At 47.5% G+C, this 18,046-nt stretch overlaps 1 protein-coding gene across 3 annotated transcripts in view; it reads left to right on the top strand.

The window, feature by feature from the left end:
* Nucleotides 1-17,168, top strand: part of LOC139355507 (putative golgin subfamily A member 8G) — a 31,287-nt gene extending 14,119 nt beyond the window's left edge. Inside the window, exons 2-20 of one of the 3 annotated variants that reach the window (XM_071067287.1) lie at nt 2,361-2,409; nt 8,171-8,290; nt 8,880-8,939; nt 9,113-9,193; nt 10,046-10,084; nt 10,346-10,393; nt 10,482-10,566; nt 10,662-10,771; nt 11,803-11,889; nt 11,995-12,102; nt 12,288-12,375; nt 12,754-12,872; nt 13,235-13,303; nt 14,656-14,731; nt 15,163-15,377; nt 15,461-15,561; nt 15,644-15,741; nt 15,832-15,987; nt 16,112-17,168. In XM_071067287.1, coding sequence (XP_070923388.1) covers nt 2,361-2,409; nt 8,171-8,290; nt 8,880-8,939; nt 9,113-9,193; nt 10,046-10,084; nt 10,346-10,393; nt 10,482-10,566; nt 10,662-10,771; nt 11,803-11,889; nt 11,995-12,102; nt 12,288-12,375; nt 12,754-12,872; nt 13,235-13,303; nt 14,656-14,731; nt 15,163-15,377; nt 15,461-15,561; nt 15,644-15,741; nt 15,832-15,987; nt 16,112-16,293 — 1,891 coding nt within the window. In that variant the 3' untranslated portion in view covers nt 16,294-17,168. Of the gene's footprint in view, nt 1-2,360; nt 2,410-5,729; nt 6,146-8,170; nt 8,291-8,879; nt 8,940-9,112; nt 9,194-10,045; nt 10,085-10,345; nt 10,394-10,481; nt 10,567-10,661; nt 10,772-11,802; nt 11,890-11,994; nt 12,103-12,287; nt 12,376-12,753; nt 12,873-13,234; nt 13,304-14,655; nt 14,732-15,162; nt 15,378-15,460; nt 15,562-15,643; nt 15,742-15,831; nt 15,988-16,111 lie in introns of those variants that run through there. The other 2 variants (XM_071067289.1, XM_071067288.1) reach the window with 2 other exon arrangements.
* Nucleotides 17,169-18,046: the final 878 nt, after the last annotated feature.

The following is an 18,046-nucleotide window of genomic DNA, read 5'->3' as shown; positions in this document are numbered from 1 at the left end:
TTATTGTCATACGGTTTTTATATGATAAGCCTCCCTTTCAGGTGTACAGTTCAGTGGTTTTTAGTATATTTGGAATCATGCAAACATTACCACTACCCAATTTCCAAACATTTTCATCTCCCTAGAAAGAAACACCATACACATTAGCAGTCACTCCCTATACCCGTCTCCCACACCGTTGATCCCGGAAACCTCTGATCTAATTTCTATCTCTGTAGATTTGCCTATCCTGGACATTTCATATAAATGGAATCATACAAAATGTGCCATTTTCTGACTGGCTTTTCTTTACAGAGATTATAAATCAACTGCCAGAAGAGCCTAAGCTTAGGATAGTGTTTGTTGTACAACTTTGACAACTCAACTTTTTTTAAAGTTGAAAATCTGACTGTGTCTGTATATGTAGCTTATTATCCTTAGGTGAACCTTACTTTGATTATTAAGAATTTTTTCCCTAGTATTATTGAACTGTTTCAATATTCAGCAGGAACCCTTCAGAGACAAAGAGCAGTAGGAATTTGGAACACATATTGACAAAATGAATGTAACTTAATACAGTAGTAGAGTCGACCACTTTTAGGTGTCGATGCTGCTGACAGTGTATATTGAGGAAAAGTTTACTTATCCTACTTTTTGTGGAGGTGCTAGAAGTACTTCTGTCTTGTGTTATATTTTAAGAAACCTTTGCAGAGGTATTATGTGGTTGTACAAATGTACTTTCTTTTGACCTGAAAATGCAAAAACTTCCTTTTTTCCCACTTTCTGAGACTCTGCAACCTTAAAGGAAGAGTGGGATACTTTAAAGGAAAGGTGGTGGTGGCTGGGTAATGGGTAGCAATGTCTACTGTATACTTCCTTTCCCAAAACAAGTCCCTGTCTACTGTCAGCATTTCCAAAACGTGAAGACCAAGTGTGGTGTTAACTCATTAACTAATGACTGGACTTTGAGTGGTTGTGAAAGCAAAATCTCAGTGAGTGCCTGGAGGTCCTAATTCTGTTAAATCAGTAAGTGTACATTCTTTACAATACTCTCTTAGCCCAGTGGCAGATTTAAGGAGTGGAAGATAGATTTCTGTGTTTCAGAAATCAAACACACAAAGAGTAAAAATTTTTAATCCCATGATTCTTTGCCCAAGTTTAATTTTTTGGAGCGTTTTTCTTTAGATTTTCTTTCCTTTCCATTAAACTGTTACTTCGAAAGGTATCAGGGTTTGGGCAAAGCAAGTGGGAAAGACACTGGCTTGGATTCTCCAGGATAAGGGAGTGAGGAGGACTTCTTTCCCTCATTTTATTATTGAATAATGTCACGATAACAATTATTAAGGTGAATGAATGGTCTCCAGTAGAAGTTTTTAGATGCCTTCTCTACAGAGTAATTTGATTTAGTCAGTGCAAGGATGCCTTTGCTTAGCTGGAATGGAAGATGTGCAGGCTGGAGTGGTCTTGGCAACTCTTCCGGGGGGAAATGTAGCATTTGGAAGGGTAGGAGGCAGAAGGAATCTCAGGCAAGGGAAAGGTGGGCAGAGACCCGGTGGACAGAACAGGTTGTGGTGGACTTGGTGTCCACATAGACCTAATCAGTGGTCTTAGCTTTTGTGTTTTCAAAATTACCACAGTTTGTGTTCTAAAACTGTCATCCCCTTGATTTTATTTTAGGCATGCTATCTGTGTATTTTGAAATTTAAAATAACAGTAAAGGAGAAATGAAATTATTTTGTTTGAGAAAAAGTTATGGTTAAAACATCTTGATCTAAATAATTTTCTACGGGGAGATTTGGTACATCCCCAGAAGCTGTCTTGGGTTCAGAAAACAGTCTTCAGACCTAGAAAGGACTTGAGGAGTCCCAGAGAGGAGCTGCATGGTTTGAACCATTTGATTCTCACAACAGAATAAGTAAAAACAATTTTAACCATGAAACCATGCAGATGTTCGTATTCTGGATAGGGTAAGGTCAATGCCATTGTCAGAGGAAAAACTTTTGGCCATCACGGGATGGGAGAGAAAGTTGAGTTGTAAAGAATTCTCCAATGCCATTTAAGGGAACATGTTCTTCTGCCCCTATTCTTTGGAACATTTAGGGCTAATTTCTTAGTTTTTGACATCACAAAAATTTCAAACTATTTTGTTCCAAGAGCCATTTCAAACAATTGACTACAATTTCAGAGCAATTACATGAGAGTAATACCAATAGAATTTTTAAGTTACTCATAGTCCTGTATCTCTAACAATTATGTTCATGCTTGCATGTTCTCTTTTCATCTTTACTGTGTGCATACTTTCTTAGTAATGACGTGTAGACATTTTTTAAGCAGGAATAATTCTTGAGATAATTTTGTATGTTTTCCTTTTTCTTTTTAAGGTGTGTATTGGGTGGAGGAGCATTATGCATGAAACTTCTCACAAAACAGGTGATTATTTTCTTATAATACCCAATTTTCACCCTCAATAGAGTGTTTTGATTATGTAAGTTAGATTGTAAGTAGAAGGTTCTCTTAAAGAAATTTTAGTGTTTTTTTTTCATAACTCCTACTTTCAAGGATGAAAAAGGTAAACCAGTAAAATGAGATTGTACTTGGTGCTGAATCTATGCCAGGATAGGCATTAAGAGTGACCATTATTTAAGGTTCTAATTTGCTCGTGTTGGGCACTTAGAAAATTGGTTTGTTGCTTTTTGTGAGATTCTAGAAACGTTCCAATTTTACTTTTCCCCCTTGACTCCAGACTTTAAACACCGATCTGCTGCTGTTGAGGCATATGCCATTTTGTTAGGCCTTCTCAAGTGGGAATCAGGAATGGTGCTGTGTTCTAGAGATGTTTTGTTCTTCCTGTACGGATGAAGCAGTGCCTACTCGATAATTGGTCATTGTTCAAAGAAATGCCTCCTGACTCAAAGGCAAAGCCAGAGTGCAGCTTGGAGCAAAGAAGGTACTTCTCTTAAGAATTTTACATAAACCATAAGATATATTTTGTATTACTTTGTGAGCCTTCTTCCTGTCTTGATTTAATTCTTTTTGAGAGAATTCATTTCATTCATTTGGTTTGTTTTCTTCTTGTTGCAAAGACGATCTATAGAAAATACAGAAGTATAGGAAAATTGAAGATACTAACTGATAATCACTTAATGATTTAGTACCTGCTTGTTTAGTCTTTGTTATATTTACTGTAGGCAAACATGGCTACAGTTGTAAATTTATTATTGGTATGTATACCTAGTAAGTTAAAAGTTATATGTACTTTGAAGTTTTGCAAAATTGAGTTCATATTATGGAATTAATTCCTGATGAACTTTTACGTGCTAGGCACTAGTCTTTTTATTTATGGATTGATTTTTCCTTTTTTTTCCCCTCTGTGCCTATGCTTACCAAGTCTTTTTAATTTTTACTTTTTATTAATTCTTTCAATCCTCTTAATAACTTAAAAAGAGGGTATTACTAATATCTGCATCTTGTAGATGAGGTAACTGAAGGTAGGTAACTTATTCAAGGTCACAGGCAGCAGAGCAAAGATTAAAACCAGACAGTCTGGCTGCCCAAGGCCCAACCGAGAGGAGCTGAGAGCACGCCATGGGACAGAAGGATGTTGTTCAGGCCGGTTTTCTGTTCAGTTAACATGAAATGCAGGCTGTAACCTTAATTCTAGGACATTACTGAGAAAGCCTTCCAAAGCCATAGCTTTTTTACCATGACCATGACTTTTAGCAATAATTTTTGGTATAAAGGCCACATGGTGCTCTAAGAAGCTTCTGTTCACTTTTACGGAGGGACTGATTGTTGAGCTAAATAGAAATGCTGGAGCACACAGCCTTCAGGGCAGCTTCTGACCTTTTTCTGTGGTCAGGAAAGACACCTGTCTTTCCTTGCTGCCCCCAGCCTCCAGTTATTCACCTTCAGAATTTCCTAGTCTGTGATCACATTCAGATGAGAGATCTGTTTTGTTTTTTCCAGGGTAGGAGGAAGGGAGTCACCAACAATACTAAGCAGTCTAGTCTCCTGTGTATAAATGAGTAAGTTTGGGGAGGCAAATTTGAAAACCTTGTGTAATCCTGAGATTTTCCTAGAGAATCTAAGAGAATGTCAGCATTATGCATGGTGGTAAAGTGGGCTTATGTTAGTTGTCTCCACAGCTCTCATCAAAAGCAGACACCGACACTTTTTGAGGGAAGTTTTCTCTAACTGAAGCCTATAGGTTGCCAAAGATTAAAAGCAGGCAACTATGAATTCAGATAAATCATAACATTCAAGTAGTCAACCCAACATGTTTGAGAATTGTTAAAAATAATGAATAACATATTTCCCAAAGACTGTAGTTTTTGGAATTATCAGATACAGAACACAAACTTCAAATATTAAAATTGTGGGAAAATAGTTACATGTGAAATCTAATATATATATAAAAATATATACAAATTCATTCATAAAATTAAGCAAGCAGTAAGACCACCAGAAATGATGAGGAAGACCTGAAAGGAAAATGGATGAAATAGAACTTACAGAAATAGAATACATAGCTGGGTATGGTGACACACACACCTGAAATCCCAGCACTTTTTGGGAGGCTGAGGTGGGAGGATGGCATGAACCCAGGAGTTGGAGACAAGCCTGGGCAACATGCTAAGAACTCATTTCTACAAAAAATACCCCACCACCACCACCAAAAAAAAAAAATTAGCTGGGTGTGGGGCACCTGCCTATAATCCCAGCTACTCAGGAGGCTGAGGTGGGAGGATCACTTGAGCCCAGGAGGCCAAGGCTGCAGGTTCGTGCCACTGCACTCTAGCCTGGGTGACAGAGTGAGACACTCTCTCTGAATACAATAAAATTAAAAATGTAATTGTTGAAATAAGAGACTCAGTGGATGGATTAGACATGAGAAGAAATAATTAATTGGTTAGATGATTCTCTGCAAAAAGTAAATCAGTATGTTACACAGAGAGACATGAGGATAGTTGACAGGGCAGAAGTTGGTGGGCTTGGCAGGGACAGGGAGATCAGAATGACGTCTAAAATATGTGTTAGTGAAATCCCTGGAGGACGTATTAAAATAATATTAGAAAGTGAGAGAAATAGAAGTTCCTTGTTTTGTTTTGTTTGTTTGTTTGTTTTGAGATGGAGTCTTGCACTGTAGCCTAGGCTAGAGTGCAGTGGAATGACCTTGGCTCACTACAAGCTCTGCCTTCTGGGTTCACGCCATTCTCCTGCCTCATCCTCCCAAGTAGCTGGGACTACAGGCACCCACTACCATGCCCGGTAATTGTTTGTACTTTTAGTAGCGATGGGTTTTCACCGTGTTAGCCAGGATGGTCTCAATCTCCTGACCTCCTGATCCGCCTGCCTCAGGCTCCCAAAGTGCTGGAATTACAGGCATGAGACACCGCCCCTGGCCCAAAAGCTTTGGTTTTTACAGATATTAAGCATGTCTTTTGTTTAAGAAAAAAAAAATCTTAACAATAACATAGAAGAATAAGAGAAACATTTTTCCAAACGAGAGAAACCATTGTGATTATTTTATCTTATTGGAATGTTGAATAATATAGTCTGCTTCATTAACCATCAAGCATGCTATGGATTTTCCATTTTTATATGATCTGTATCTCAGTTAAAATTTTTGTGCTTTATGAAAAATATAGGCCAAAATCATAGACCTTGAATAGAAGCTGGGTCATGAAGATAACTCTGGAGGAACAGATACATACACAAAAAGTGAAAAACACACATATAAAGTACACACACATATATTTTTTAAAGTTTTAAAGCTTTTAAAGCAAAAGCCAGCCCCTCCCCTCTCCCAGAGTGGGTGGCCTCTCCCCGTCTTAGACTGGGTGGGGACAGCGGTTGCGTGGGCACATTTCCTTGTGAGCCACAGGTCCCTCTGGCCATGTTGCTGTCTGGCCACACCCCCTTTCCCTTTCATCTTTCTCATTGACCAATGGGCTTGGAGCATTAAGGCCACACCCCTATTCCGCATTCTACTGGGGCCCTGGTTACGCCTCCTCTGGCTCAGTCGCACAGCAACCTGGTTGGTGACTGGAGGTGTTGATCAGTGCTCGCTGGGATTTTGCTGATGTGGCCCCAACCCCGCCTCCCTCCCCACCCTGCCATGGCAGGAGAAATTCGAGAGAGCAAATTGGCAGCAGCCAAGAAAAAGGTAAAAACACACTAGGTCATGGCCCCCCAACCCAGTCACAGATGCCCTCCGATGACAAGACTCCTGCCAGAGTCCATACCACTTCTGAGGCACACCAGACTGGGTCCCCCACCCCAGTGCCTCTGGGCTACCCCCACCAAAGTTTTGTCAGTCAGCCCCACCCTTTCACCAAGCAGCCCTGTCCCTGCCCTCGGCAGTCACCCCAGGGTGACTTTGGGTGGGTGACTCCTGGGGCTCCCCACTCCATTAATGGGCCCTCATCTCCTGCTGCCCCAAGCTTGACCTCCCTTGGCTCTTTGGGCTCACGTGTCCAAGAACCTGGGTCCCCCAGCCCCAGGCCCCACCCTTGCCGGTCATCCCTGGGTGACTTTGGGACTACGGGACTTCGGGACGCTGGTGACTCCTGGGGCTCCCTGCTGCAGACTCTGCTCTCCACTCCTGCTACCTCAAGGTCACCCTCCCTGGGCTCTTTGCACTGGCATCTCTAAGGACCTGGGTCCCAACCCTGTGTTTCCCTCCTCCATTGTGGAGCAGTGACTCGGACACACTACTGATGTGGTCCCTCCCCCCGACCTGGAGGAGTAGAATGTGGTGATGTCACAATCCACCTAGAAACTGTCATTACTGGAAGACCGGCCTTTGATCTTATGACCCAGTCCCCTAAGCATTCTCACCCCATTTCTCGTTCCTCTGGTCATAGTGCAAATTTCCAGCTGGAAGGGGAATGGAGACTATGGGACCTAGGAGGAAGAGGTTCCAGGCTGCCTCACTCCCTTAACATTGACATTGACAGTGGGAAAAGCCTACACTTCCCCCGTGAGCACAAAACATTGACAGTATCTCTGGGTGGCAATGGGAAAATTGGTTTTGTTTTGGTTTTCTCCCAGCTTTCTACTTTCCAGAGAGATTTTAACAATTTTTTCTGAGTTCTCCACCTCATATTCTATTTCTCCATGGTTCTGGGACCAGACTGCCCTTCAGTCAGTGGTCTCTGAAGTGAGATTTGCTCATCTTCTGAGGAATAGATCTCAGAAAACTGAACTTGACAGCTTGAATCTTCCTCATATTATCTCATCCTGCAGTATTTTGAGTGCCACAGGATAAATATGGGACATCCTTCTGAAGCATCAGGTTCCCTTGATTCTCTTGAGATCAAGAGAAAAGACATTAATTCACTTAGGGATGACAGTCACATAGGTTTCTAAGAGTATACCAGACTTCTCTCTGAAATGAGGTTTGGGTTGTCCTCTTTCTGATAAATTCCCAGATTTAACAGAAAGGCTGCCTTCTGCCATGAGGACACATTGATATAAAAGTTTGAGAGGTGGCCAGGCGCGGTGGCTCAAGCCTGTAATCCTTGCACTTTGGGAGGCCGAGACAGGCGGATCACGAGGTCAGGAGATCGAGACCATCCTGGCTAACACGGTGAAACCCCGTCTCTCCTAAGAAATACAAAAAACTAGCCGGGCGAGGTGGCGGGCGCCTGCTGTAGTCCCAGCTACTAGGGAGGCAGGAGAATGGCGTAAACCCGGGAGGCGGAGCTTGCAGTGAGCTGAGATCCGGCCAGTGCACTACAGCCTGGGTGACAGAGCGAGACTCCATCTCAAAAAAAAAAAAAAAAAAAAAAGTTTGAGAGGTACTGGTGCACTTCTTCACACTAACAGATGTGTGAGGATGTCTGACTAAACCACATGGCAACCAGTTCCTGCCTACTTAATGTTTAGTTTTCTACCTCTGCCTCTGGTTTTGGTCCCTGGCAGCTGCTGATCCTTGGCAAAACCCCAGAGCTTGGAGTCAGAAGACTGAGTTTTAAAGTTCCAGTATCGCCTTTTTCTTTTCTTCTTCTTTTTTTTTCCCTATCCATATCAATCCCTCTCAGTCACCAAATGATTGTGACAACACCTTGTACAGTTGTTGGTGTCATTAAATCAGATGGTGTATAGAGTATTTTGTAAAAACTGTAAGGAGGATGTGGCTGTAGGGGCTGATGGTTCCCATGAGTATTACTGCTCTTCTTTCCCACAGTTAAAAGAATACTGGCAGAGAAACAGCCCTGGTGGTCCAGCAGGAGCGAAGAAGAACGGGAAAACAAATGGCAGTGTCCCTGAGACAGCCACTTCTGGTGGTTCCCACTCACCTGGGGATGTGAGTCTTGGCTGACCACGCTCCTGGGGACAAGGGGCACAAGGGGCAGTAGAGGGTAATAGTTAAGATTGTGGATAGACTGTTGGGTACTGGTTCAGAATTCTGGGTTTGAATCCTGCCTCTCCATCTGTTAGGGATATGATTTGGGGCAAGTTGCTTGAGCTCTTTGGGCCTCTCTTTGCACATCTGTATAATAGAGGTGGTATTATTGTTTGACTTCCATTTGTGAAGTTTAAATGAGATTTGTTACTGTTGTTTTTATGCTAATCCCTAGTACACGGCCTGCGGTAAACACCCAGGACACCCAGGATATGGTCATTGCTGTTCGATTTTCCTCATCCCCAGTCTCAAGGGGAAGCCAGGACAATGAGAACAGCCACTTGTCATCAGGATTCACTGAAAGGGCCCCAGGGTGGGATGGTGGGGAGATAAAAAGCATGAGAGAAGTTGGCACAAAGGAGTTATGGGACAAAGGGTCCAAGATAGGCAGAAAAGAAAATGTTGCCAGTTGATGGGGAAGAAAGGAAGTCAGAGGGCTCTGACACTGAGGGGGACAGAACATCTCCATGTGCACTCTCATCTCTTGTAGTCAGCAACGGGTATCCTCGGAGACAGCCCTATATCATTTGCTCCCCTGAAGGAACTGGAGGTAAGAGGCTCTGGGCAGAGGTGCAGTGACCCTGCAGGCCAATCCTCCAACCTCCTCCCACAGTGGGGACTGGGTGCCCCTCTGCCAGCTGAGATAGCCCACACACACCCCAGCCCTAATGATTGTTCTCTCTACCTCTCCATGACTCCTCCTCCTCTCTGCATGCGTCTCAGAGCCCGTGCCAAGAACTACCAGCAGCTCTGGACTCGAGGTCCGTCAAAATCAGTCAACTGAAGAACACCATTAAATCCTTGGTAAGAGTCCTGTGGGGTCTCCTGATTCCACACTGCCAATCCTGGGCCCCAGTTTCCCCTTGGGACCCTGAAGAAAGGGGCTGGCGGACCTGGTGCCAAGGACAAATAGGGAGCTGGGGTGCTCAGGTCTCACCTGGAGGGACCCCAGAGCACGCAGCATGGCTGTTCTTTTGCTGCCCTCTTTGCCGACTGTCTCCTCTCCACACACCCCTGCTCGAGTCCTTGCTACACACGCCCTGGGGTTGTGGCCTCTCGCGGGAGTGACAGCCTGACTGGTTGTCAGGGGCCCTGTATTTCTGCTGTGGCTCAGTCCCTAATTTGCTCTTTGATTCTGGACAAGCCGCCTCTCCTTTCTGGACTCGTGTTTCCAGAGGAGGTAGTGAGTATCAAAGGTGTCTGTTAGCTCTGAGAGTCCGAGATTTAAAGGCCACCTAGAATGGAAACCTCGGGGCCAAGGGCTCCTGACTGTCCTTTTCCATCCTGTATCTGCTGTGAAGAACCGTACCTGGCCCGTTCGTGCTCAGTAAATGTTTATGGAATGAACGCACTTTTCTAAATCACAAGCAGGCGGAAGGGGGGCCTTTCTCAAACTCCATCGCTAGAGGTTTATGTTCCTGTCCTCTCAAGAGATTCCAGATTCAGACTTTGAGATCTGTGGCTGTGGGTGAAAACCAACAAAGACCGGAATCCTCTGTCCTTGAGTGCTTGAGGAGGGTTTACCAGTTCGTGTTCCCATTGGGTCTGAGAACTTTGCCTTTAAAATCCATTCCTGGCCCCTGCCTACCGCTTCCTGGCCTGGGGAATAGAGTTGAGGAGCCACCTTCCATCACCTTAATTTGACTCTCCCCACAGAAACAACAGAAGAAACAAGTGGAACATCAGCTGGAAGAAGTAATGTGATTTGTTTGCTCACGACATGACGGCTGGGTTTGGGGGGCACTCAGACGTAGAGGCCCCAGTCTCATCTCGCCCACTCCCAGCCTGGGGAAGAAGGCTTACCCCTCAGATTCTACCCCATCCCCACAGGGTCCCTGATAACCTGGTCCCATGGGTGGGCCTGTCCTGGGGCAGTGGTGGCTTTCTGGGGGCATGTCTCTTGCTGTGCCATCTCTGCCTCCCCCTGCTAAGAGCTCTGTCTTCCTCTTCCTATAGGAAAAGAAGGCAAACAATGAGAGACAGAAAGCCGAAAGGGAGCTACAGGTGAGTGGAGGGTGTGAAGTTTTCTCCTGTCCTCCGGGGAATGTTTCTTTCCTTCTCTTCCAGCACTTGCTTGGCTTTTCTCCCAAAGGTTCAAATCCAGACATTGAACGTACAGAAAGGGAAACTAAGTACGGACCTGTTTCACGCGAAACGTTCGCTCAGATACTTTGAAGGTGGGAATCTGGGCGCCCTGTCATCCTTCAGCCTGGCACTTTGACAGGTCTTTAGGGGGAGTCCTTTGGGCCCCATCTCAACTCTCTCATTACAGAGGAGTCCAAGGATCTGGCCGACCGCCTGCAATGTTCATTGCAGCGTAAAGGAGAGTTAGAGCAGGTTCTCTGTGCTGTCACCGCCACACAGAAGAAGAAGGCGAACCCGGTGAGTCCAACCACCTGCCCCGTCCCCTGGGAGCCCGGCTTCGCAGATGGAGGAGTGAGCCCCTAGGTCCCTTCTGCAGGATGGAGTGGCCTGCCCAGGAGGCAGCATGACCATTTCTTGCTGTTTTTGTATGTGGTTGTTAGAGGTAGCCTGGGGCTGAGTCAGCTGCTGTGGGTGAGTTGGGGGGCGCGGTGGGGGGTGAACACTGGATGCAGAGCTTGGAGGCCAAGTGCCTGCCCTGCCCTTACCTGGCTGTGGTCTTGGCCAAGTCCTAGGTGGGGTATTGGGTACTTGTTCTGTGAAGGTACAGAAGAGTACCTTTAGTATAATACCATTTCTGTAGAGAAGAAACATGTGTGTGTGTGTGTGTGCACATATTATGATAGTATACATAAAACATGTCTGCAACAGTTCAAAAAAACTCGGGAGAGAGCAACAAGGTGGCTGGGAGATACTTCCCTTCTGTACTTTCTGAGTTTTGGACTATGCAAAGATATCATCATTTCAAAAACTGAACAAAAGATTATTTTTCCCCTTCCTATCTGTGCTTTCAACTCCAGCAAGAAAATGGGCTTAGAGAATCAGATAGACCTGGGTGTTCAAATCCCAGCTGTGCCTAAGTGATGTTAGGCAAGCATTTAACCTCAAATACTCCATGTTTTTTCATCTACGCAATAGAGGAAATCATAGTAACTGTCTCCTATGGTGGTTGTGAGGATTAAAGGGGATTGCTAGCATGGTGCCTGGTGAAACACTCCATAAAGGTTCAGACAGTGGTAGTAATGACAGTAATAACAATAGCAATATTATGTGATCTCTCTGGGCCTCTGTTAGCCAGCTATAAATTCGATCTCTTTCCCTGTCCCTTCCAACTTTACTGAGTTCTTTTAAAAACCAGACCATGGGCTTGGAAATGCCTCGATGTTTACTGACTGAGTTGTATACTGAGTCTAGCCCTAGCTCTTTTAAGGGGCACTGTGTGGAATGGCCCAGGCTCCCCAGATTGAAACTTCTCACTCTTCACCATCCAGTCCTCGAGCCACAGGAAAGCACGTATGGAGTGGAAGTTAGAGTGGTCCACACGGGAGCAGGCACTTCTGAAAGCACAGCTGACCCAGGTGAGGTTTTGCAGAGGGAGGGAGGGAAGCAAGATGACCCCAGGTGGCCAGGAACAGGTAAGGACCAGTGACAGCCCTTCCTAACTTCTGTGCCCATTCTTGCAGTTGAAGGAGTCGCTAAAAGAAGCCCATCTAGAGAGGGATGAATATGTTCAACATCTAAAAGGAGAGAGGGCCCGGTGGCAGCAGAGGATGAAGAAAATGTCACAGGAGGTGAGATCTGATCCTTCAGCCCCCTGACCTTAGATAGGTCACGGAATCTTTCTGGGCATCCGTAAAATGGGAATATACAGCCAGAGGTGGTCATGGGTCTGGGCTTTGTGGAGGTGGGGGCAGAGAGGGAGATGGCAGCCACCAGCCCCTCTCTCCAGGGCCCTTTTCCCCTGTGCTTTGGGCAGGTTTACACCTTGAAGAAGGAGAAGAAGGACGACATGCGTCGGGTGGAGAAGCTGGAGAGGAGCTTGTCCAAACTCAAGAACCGGATGGGTAAGATGGGGCTGGTGTGACCTGGGAGCAGGCCTGGCATCAGAGGGCTGTGGGGGGCTTAGAATGCCCCAGGGAGGTGGGTGGATGGAAGGGCTTTGAGGCAGAGGGAAAGAGGTCTGTGCCAGGAGACGGCAAGTCTTGTCATCTGTGTGAGCCTCAGTGTCCCCATCAGCACAGAGGGCCCATTGTCAGCCACCCACAGTGCTCTCCATCTGAAAGTGGTTGGAAGATTGGCTACCATCCGGGTGGGAGGAATCATTAGCAGTGAGGCCAAGTTTGGGGAGGCTGAGAGGAGCTGTGCACCAAGAGGAGGGTGTTTTTTGTTGTTTTTTGGTTTTGGAGAATCCAGAGGCCCTTATTGTCTACTTCCTTTCTCAGCTAAACCCCTGTCCCCGGACCCCCCAGCTGTGCCCCCTGAGGAGGAGCTGCAGCACCTGAGGAAGGAACTAGAGAGGGTGTCAGCAGAGCTCCAGGCCCACGTGGAAAACCATCAACACGTAAGTCTCCTGAACCAGCCACAAAAGGAGAGGCTCGGGAGCAGGAGGAGAGGCTTCAGCAGCTGCCCGAGCCACAGAGCGGCGTCGAGGAGCTGCTGCGTTGCCCCACCTGCGGAGCCTGCCCTCCTCCCTAGCCCTCCAGGCCTTTATTTCCCCACCTGTGAAATGCGGCAACGTAGCCCTCATGTGAAATGTTACTTCTAAAGGCACCTGTGAGCCAAAGCGCTGCTCTGGTGGCTGTGGGACAGAGGGGATGATTTTTCTAACCTGCCTCCACCCTTCCCCATGCCGTGGGAGGCAGACACCAAGTTCTGGGGTCTCCAGTTTCAGTGGGTGGCTGCTGATTGCTTCTCTCTGTCCAGAACAACGAGAACAAGAGCGCACTGCAGTTGGAGCAGCAAATAGAGGAGCTACAGGGGAAGCTGGGTGAGGTAAAGGAGATGGTAACCTCCACCCCATCCAAGAAGGCCTGGGAGGCGGGCACCAGCCTCTGGGGATGGGAGGTGCCAGGCCAGAAGCAGCTCCAGTCTGGGGGAGGTGACTCCACCACCCTCCAGGGCAGTCCTGAGACTGTTCCTTGCTTCCTGCCCTCTGACTTTTAGAGGTGGGTAGCCTTGGGCTCCTCCCAGGTCTGGACATCATCATCCCAGCTAGAGGCATAGAGCCCCCCAATCATAGGGGTAGAGGCAATGGGATAAGAGGCTCCTTATGCCAGGCACGGTGGCTCACGCCTATAATCCCAGCACTTTGGGAGGCTGAGGCAGGAGAATTACTTGAGGTCGGAGTTCAAGATCAGCCTGGCCAACATTGTAAAACCTCATCTCTACTAAAATTACAAAAAAAAAAAAAAAAAAAAAGTAGCCTGGCATGGTGGCTCATGCCTGTAATCCCACCTACTCAGGAGGCTGAGGCCCGAGAATCACTTGAGCTCAGGAGGTGGAGGTTGCAGTGAGCTGAGATTGCACCACTGCACTCCAGCCTGGGCCACAGAGTGACACTCTGTCTCAAAACAAAACAAAAAGGCTCCTTAGATTAAAACTGGATTCCAGCCTCAGTTCCACTGGTCACCATTCAAGTACTTTGCATTTCTAAGTCTCTGTTTCTTTAACTTCAAAAGGAAGTTAGCATTTTCCTTACAGAGGTGCTGAGGATTAAATGAGATAATACATGGAAAGCACTAGGCCTCTTAACACGCTTAGCAGATGGCGGCTGGCTCCCACTGCTTTTCCACCAGTCTGTGGCCTACAGTTTAAATGGTGAAGGAGGGTATGAGATTTGAGGCTGAGGAAGGAGGCATGGTGTTCTAGGAAAGGGAGGCAGTCACTTAGGCCTGGAGCAAGGGGCCAGCGGCCTGGGAAGACGACAGAGCCCCACAGTGCCCTCACTACCTTATTGATGAGTCCAGAATCTGGAAGCCAGCCGCCACGTGCCCTCACACCCAGGGTCTTCCTGAAGGTGGAGCTGAAGAGCCAAGAGGCTCAGAGTCTGCAGCAGCAGCCAGACCATTACCTGGGTCACCTGCAGCAGTCCGTGGCCACCTATCAGCAGCAGGTGGCCGCCTATCAGCAGCTGACCTCTGAGAAGGAGGCGCTGCACAGGCAGTTACTGCAGCAGACCCAGCTAATGAACCAGCTGCAGCAGCAGGAAGCTTGGGGCAAAGCGGTGGCCGAGATTGCCCGCCAAAAGTTGTAGGAGACCCAGGGGAGGGACCTGCTGAGGACGGGGCCATGAGGGGGACGACCTGGCAAACTCCATGCCTTCTTACTCTTTCCTGGCCCCTTAGGAGCACCTGGAGGCTGCCAGGCAGCAGAATCAGCAGCTGCAGGACCAACTGAGCCTCACGGCTCTCCCTGGGGAAGGTATGGGAGACCACTCAGAGGAAGAGGAGAGTGCCCCAGGAGGAAGGGGGGACTGTTAGCAGCATAGGATTGAGGAGTTGGAAGAGATCTTTAGAACAGCTGGTCATTATGCTGACCGGGTGCCTGCACTAAGTTCGGCATCAATATGGTGACCTCCTGGGAGCGGTGGGGCCACCAAGTTGCCTAAGGATGGCTGAACTGGCCCAGGTCAGAAATGGAGCAGGTCAGAACTCCCACACCGACTGGTAGTGGGACTGGGCCTGGGCAGTATAGCAAGATCTTGGGTCTTAAAAATAAAAATAAAGAACAGCAGCTCATTCCTCTCTGGGAGGGGCTGGCTCAGGGTTACCCAGTGAGGGTGGAGGCAGAGTTGGGCCCACAGTACCTCCCTTATTGGGTTGTCTGAGGAGCCCTCTGGCCACTCCCCACAGGACATGGAGGACATCTGGACAGTGAGGAGGAGGAGGGACCTCGGCCCGTGCCGAGCGTTCCAGAAGACCTGGAGAGCTGGGAGGCCATGGTGAGCCTGACTCCCCCTGCACCCAGTTTGCCACCTTCCTCTGTGGTCCCAGCCCCAGGGACTGGGGGCGAGTCTGTGATCGGGGAGCCCCAGGGGGGCCTGCGGGAAATCATGGAGAAGCTGGAGGTGAGTGAGTGCTGGCATGGGCCAAGAAGGGCAGGGGTGGGGCAGGTCACTGCCGAGATGTGACCCCATTATTTTGGCTCCAGAGCGGCCTTATGGACCTCCTGGAGGAGCAGACAGACCTGAGAGCGCGTGTGGAGAAACTAGAAGTTCAGTTCATCCACTACTGGAGGGAGAGATGCCATCAGTGAGTGGGAGGTCAGGGCATGGCAGGGGGAGCTGCAGGGCCCTCAGAGGGGCCCCAGCGTCTGAGTCCTGTCCTCCTGCAGGAAAATTCGTCACCTTATAAATGAGCCAGGAGGCAGTGTTAAAGATGCAGCTCGGGGAGGACATCATCAGGCTGGCCCAGGACAGGGAGGAGATGAAGGTAGCGTGTGCAACATCTCTGCGGGGGTGGGGTGGGGTGGGCGTGAAGGGCGCCAGCAGCAGTGTGACGGCTGAGCACCCCTCCCTCCAGGTGAAGCTGCTGGCGCTGCAGGAGATGATGTTGCGGCTTATGCTGACCAGAACAACGAGCACAGCAAACTCCTGACCTCTTCCCAGAACCCTGTTGAGGAGCCCGGTCCAGGAGCCCCAGCCCCCCAGGAGACTGGGGATGCCCACAAGCATGGTGGTGAGTAGAGCCCTCAGGCGGGGCGGGCAGGCAGGAGCAGGGTGGGGGGGGGACGGGCGGGGCTTGCACTGTGCTCAGATCCCCCATTCACTGTCTCCAAATTCCCAACTCCCTCTCTCCAAAGATCTTTGTGACATGAGCCTCACCAACAGCCAGGAGCCAGCTCACGAGGCCACGGAGGGGTCTCCCCACAACAACCCTGCTGCACAGACCATCACGCAGGAGCACCAGGAGCACCCAGGCTTGGGCAGCAACCGCTCTGTGCCGTTCTTTTGCTGGGCTTGGCTGCGGAGAAGGAGGAGATAAACATCACCGTCATCAAAGAGCTGCTCAAGACCTTTTTAAAAAAGAAAGTTAGGGGGTTAATCTCCTACACAATTCATTTCCTTCATTTGAATGATTATTTGTGTTTCTAATTTATAGTTAAGTTTATTTGTAAAAAGTTAAAAAAGTGGGTCTCTGTGGCTTTCACTGAGGTTCACTCTGGCATCCTTCAGCATTTTTCTGTTTTAATTTCATAATTGTAGGTCATTAGCATGTATATTGAGTTTGCCGTTACGTGGTGGGAGTTCAAACACACAAAGACCCACTGTTTGCACAAAACTATTCTCACTGGTTTGGAATAGGCTGCCTTGCTTTTTCAATGTTATTGCAGCATCTATGTTCATTACAGAATTCAGATAAAATTTGCTTATGTTCTACTATTTGATCTAAATCACAGTGAGCTCTTCATTCGCTCAATATGTGGTTTACCTGCAAGTGTCACTGTTGATTACTTTGTAATATGCCACCGTGAGTGTCTGGATGGAGGGAGGAGGGAAACAAAGAACAAAAGGGACTAAGATGGCGTATTTCCGGGTTCTTCATCACCAACTTTCCTGCGCCCAGGGGAAGACACAGGTCAACTGCGCAGGGGCAACCTGATGTCAGACCAAGAAAACCCAAACCTACCTGGCCGCGCCTACCACACGGCCCGACCCGCCCATGTCCGGCCTACTGCCCGCCCACTCCCAGGCCCAAGACATAAAGCCGCTCTGGGCAGACAGGCAGCACGAACTTCCTCCGCGCCTCCTCATATGCGGACTCAGGAACTTCGCCCCAGAACGCCAGAGCGACTTCCTTGGCTTCCACCTCTGGAGACCTGTGAACTTTGCCCTTTCTTCTTTCACTTTGGCTAGCTAATAAAGTTTCTTTTTACTTTGCCTACTTGCCTTTTCTGTGGCGCCTGCTGTGGTGGTCGCACAAAACAAATCAGTGAGTACTGACATTAGAGTTGTTTAAAGTCCGAGAACTGGAAACAGCCTTTCCCCCATTTTCTGTGTACTGGTGATGGGAGTAATAACGTTTTGGGGAGCTTTTTAAATCTCACAGAAGAGGACAGTGGCCTGCTCCAGCAGGAATGTGCGGGATACAGTGTGTTTCATTTGTTCCGGCGCCAAGAATGAGCGCTGTACTATGGCAGTTCCCTTAGGATTCGTGTGTGCTCTGGGCTCATGAAGATATTGCATCAGGAGCTGCAGCAGTTGTACTCTTCTGATGACCTAAAAAGGGATTATTTCTGAGGAATGAAAGGCTCCCATGATTGACTGTGGATGTGGAAAACCTTTCCTAGCTTAGAGCATTTGTATCTGTAATACATTTGAAAATCAGAGTTCATGTTACCTGTTTTAATCACATGACTACATGTCCCAGTACACAAAAGGGTGCTGGCTGGCATTCTTCTTAATGTATGTAGTAAAGATCATAAGAAATCCTTTACGAGTTTAAATGTCCCTGGAACAGGCATACAGGCTCTAGTCAAGAATGAATTAAAGGAAAGCTGTGTGACACCTGGCATTCCTCTGTTCACGGAGCTTCTTTGAGGCTTGAAGATTGATTTTACCATCTAGACCTCTCTGGCTAATACCTATTCTTCAAACACCTTGGTTACTCTGACATAGGAATTTACTTCTTTTCCTTGAATGGAAAACACTTTAAAAATTAATAACAAACATTATTATAAACTAATATATGTGAGAGTACTTAGTTGAAACAAAAAGGAGTTTTAGTAGACAGTATT

Source organism: Macaca nemestrina, chromosome 7 (genome assembly GCF_043159975.1).
Source record: "Macaca nemestrina isolate mMacNem1 chromosome 7, mMacNem.hap1, whole genome shotgun sequence".
Classification (NCBI taxonomy): Eukaryota; Metazoa; Chordata; class Mammalia; order Primates; family Cercopithecidae; genus Macaca; species Macaca nemestrina.
The sequence above is the reverse complement of the archived record's forward strand: the minus strand, read 5'-3'. Positions and strand labels throughout refer to the sequence as shown.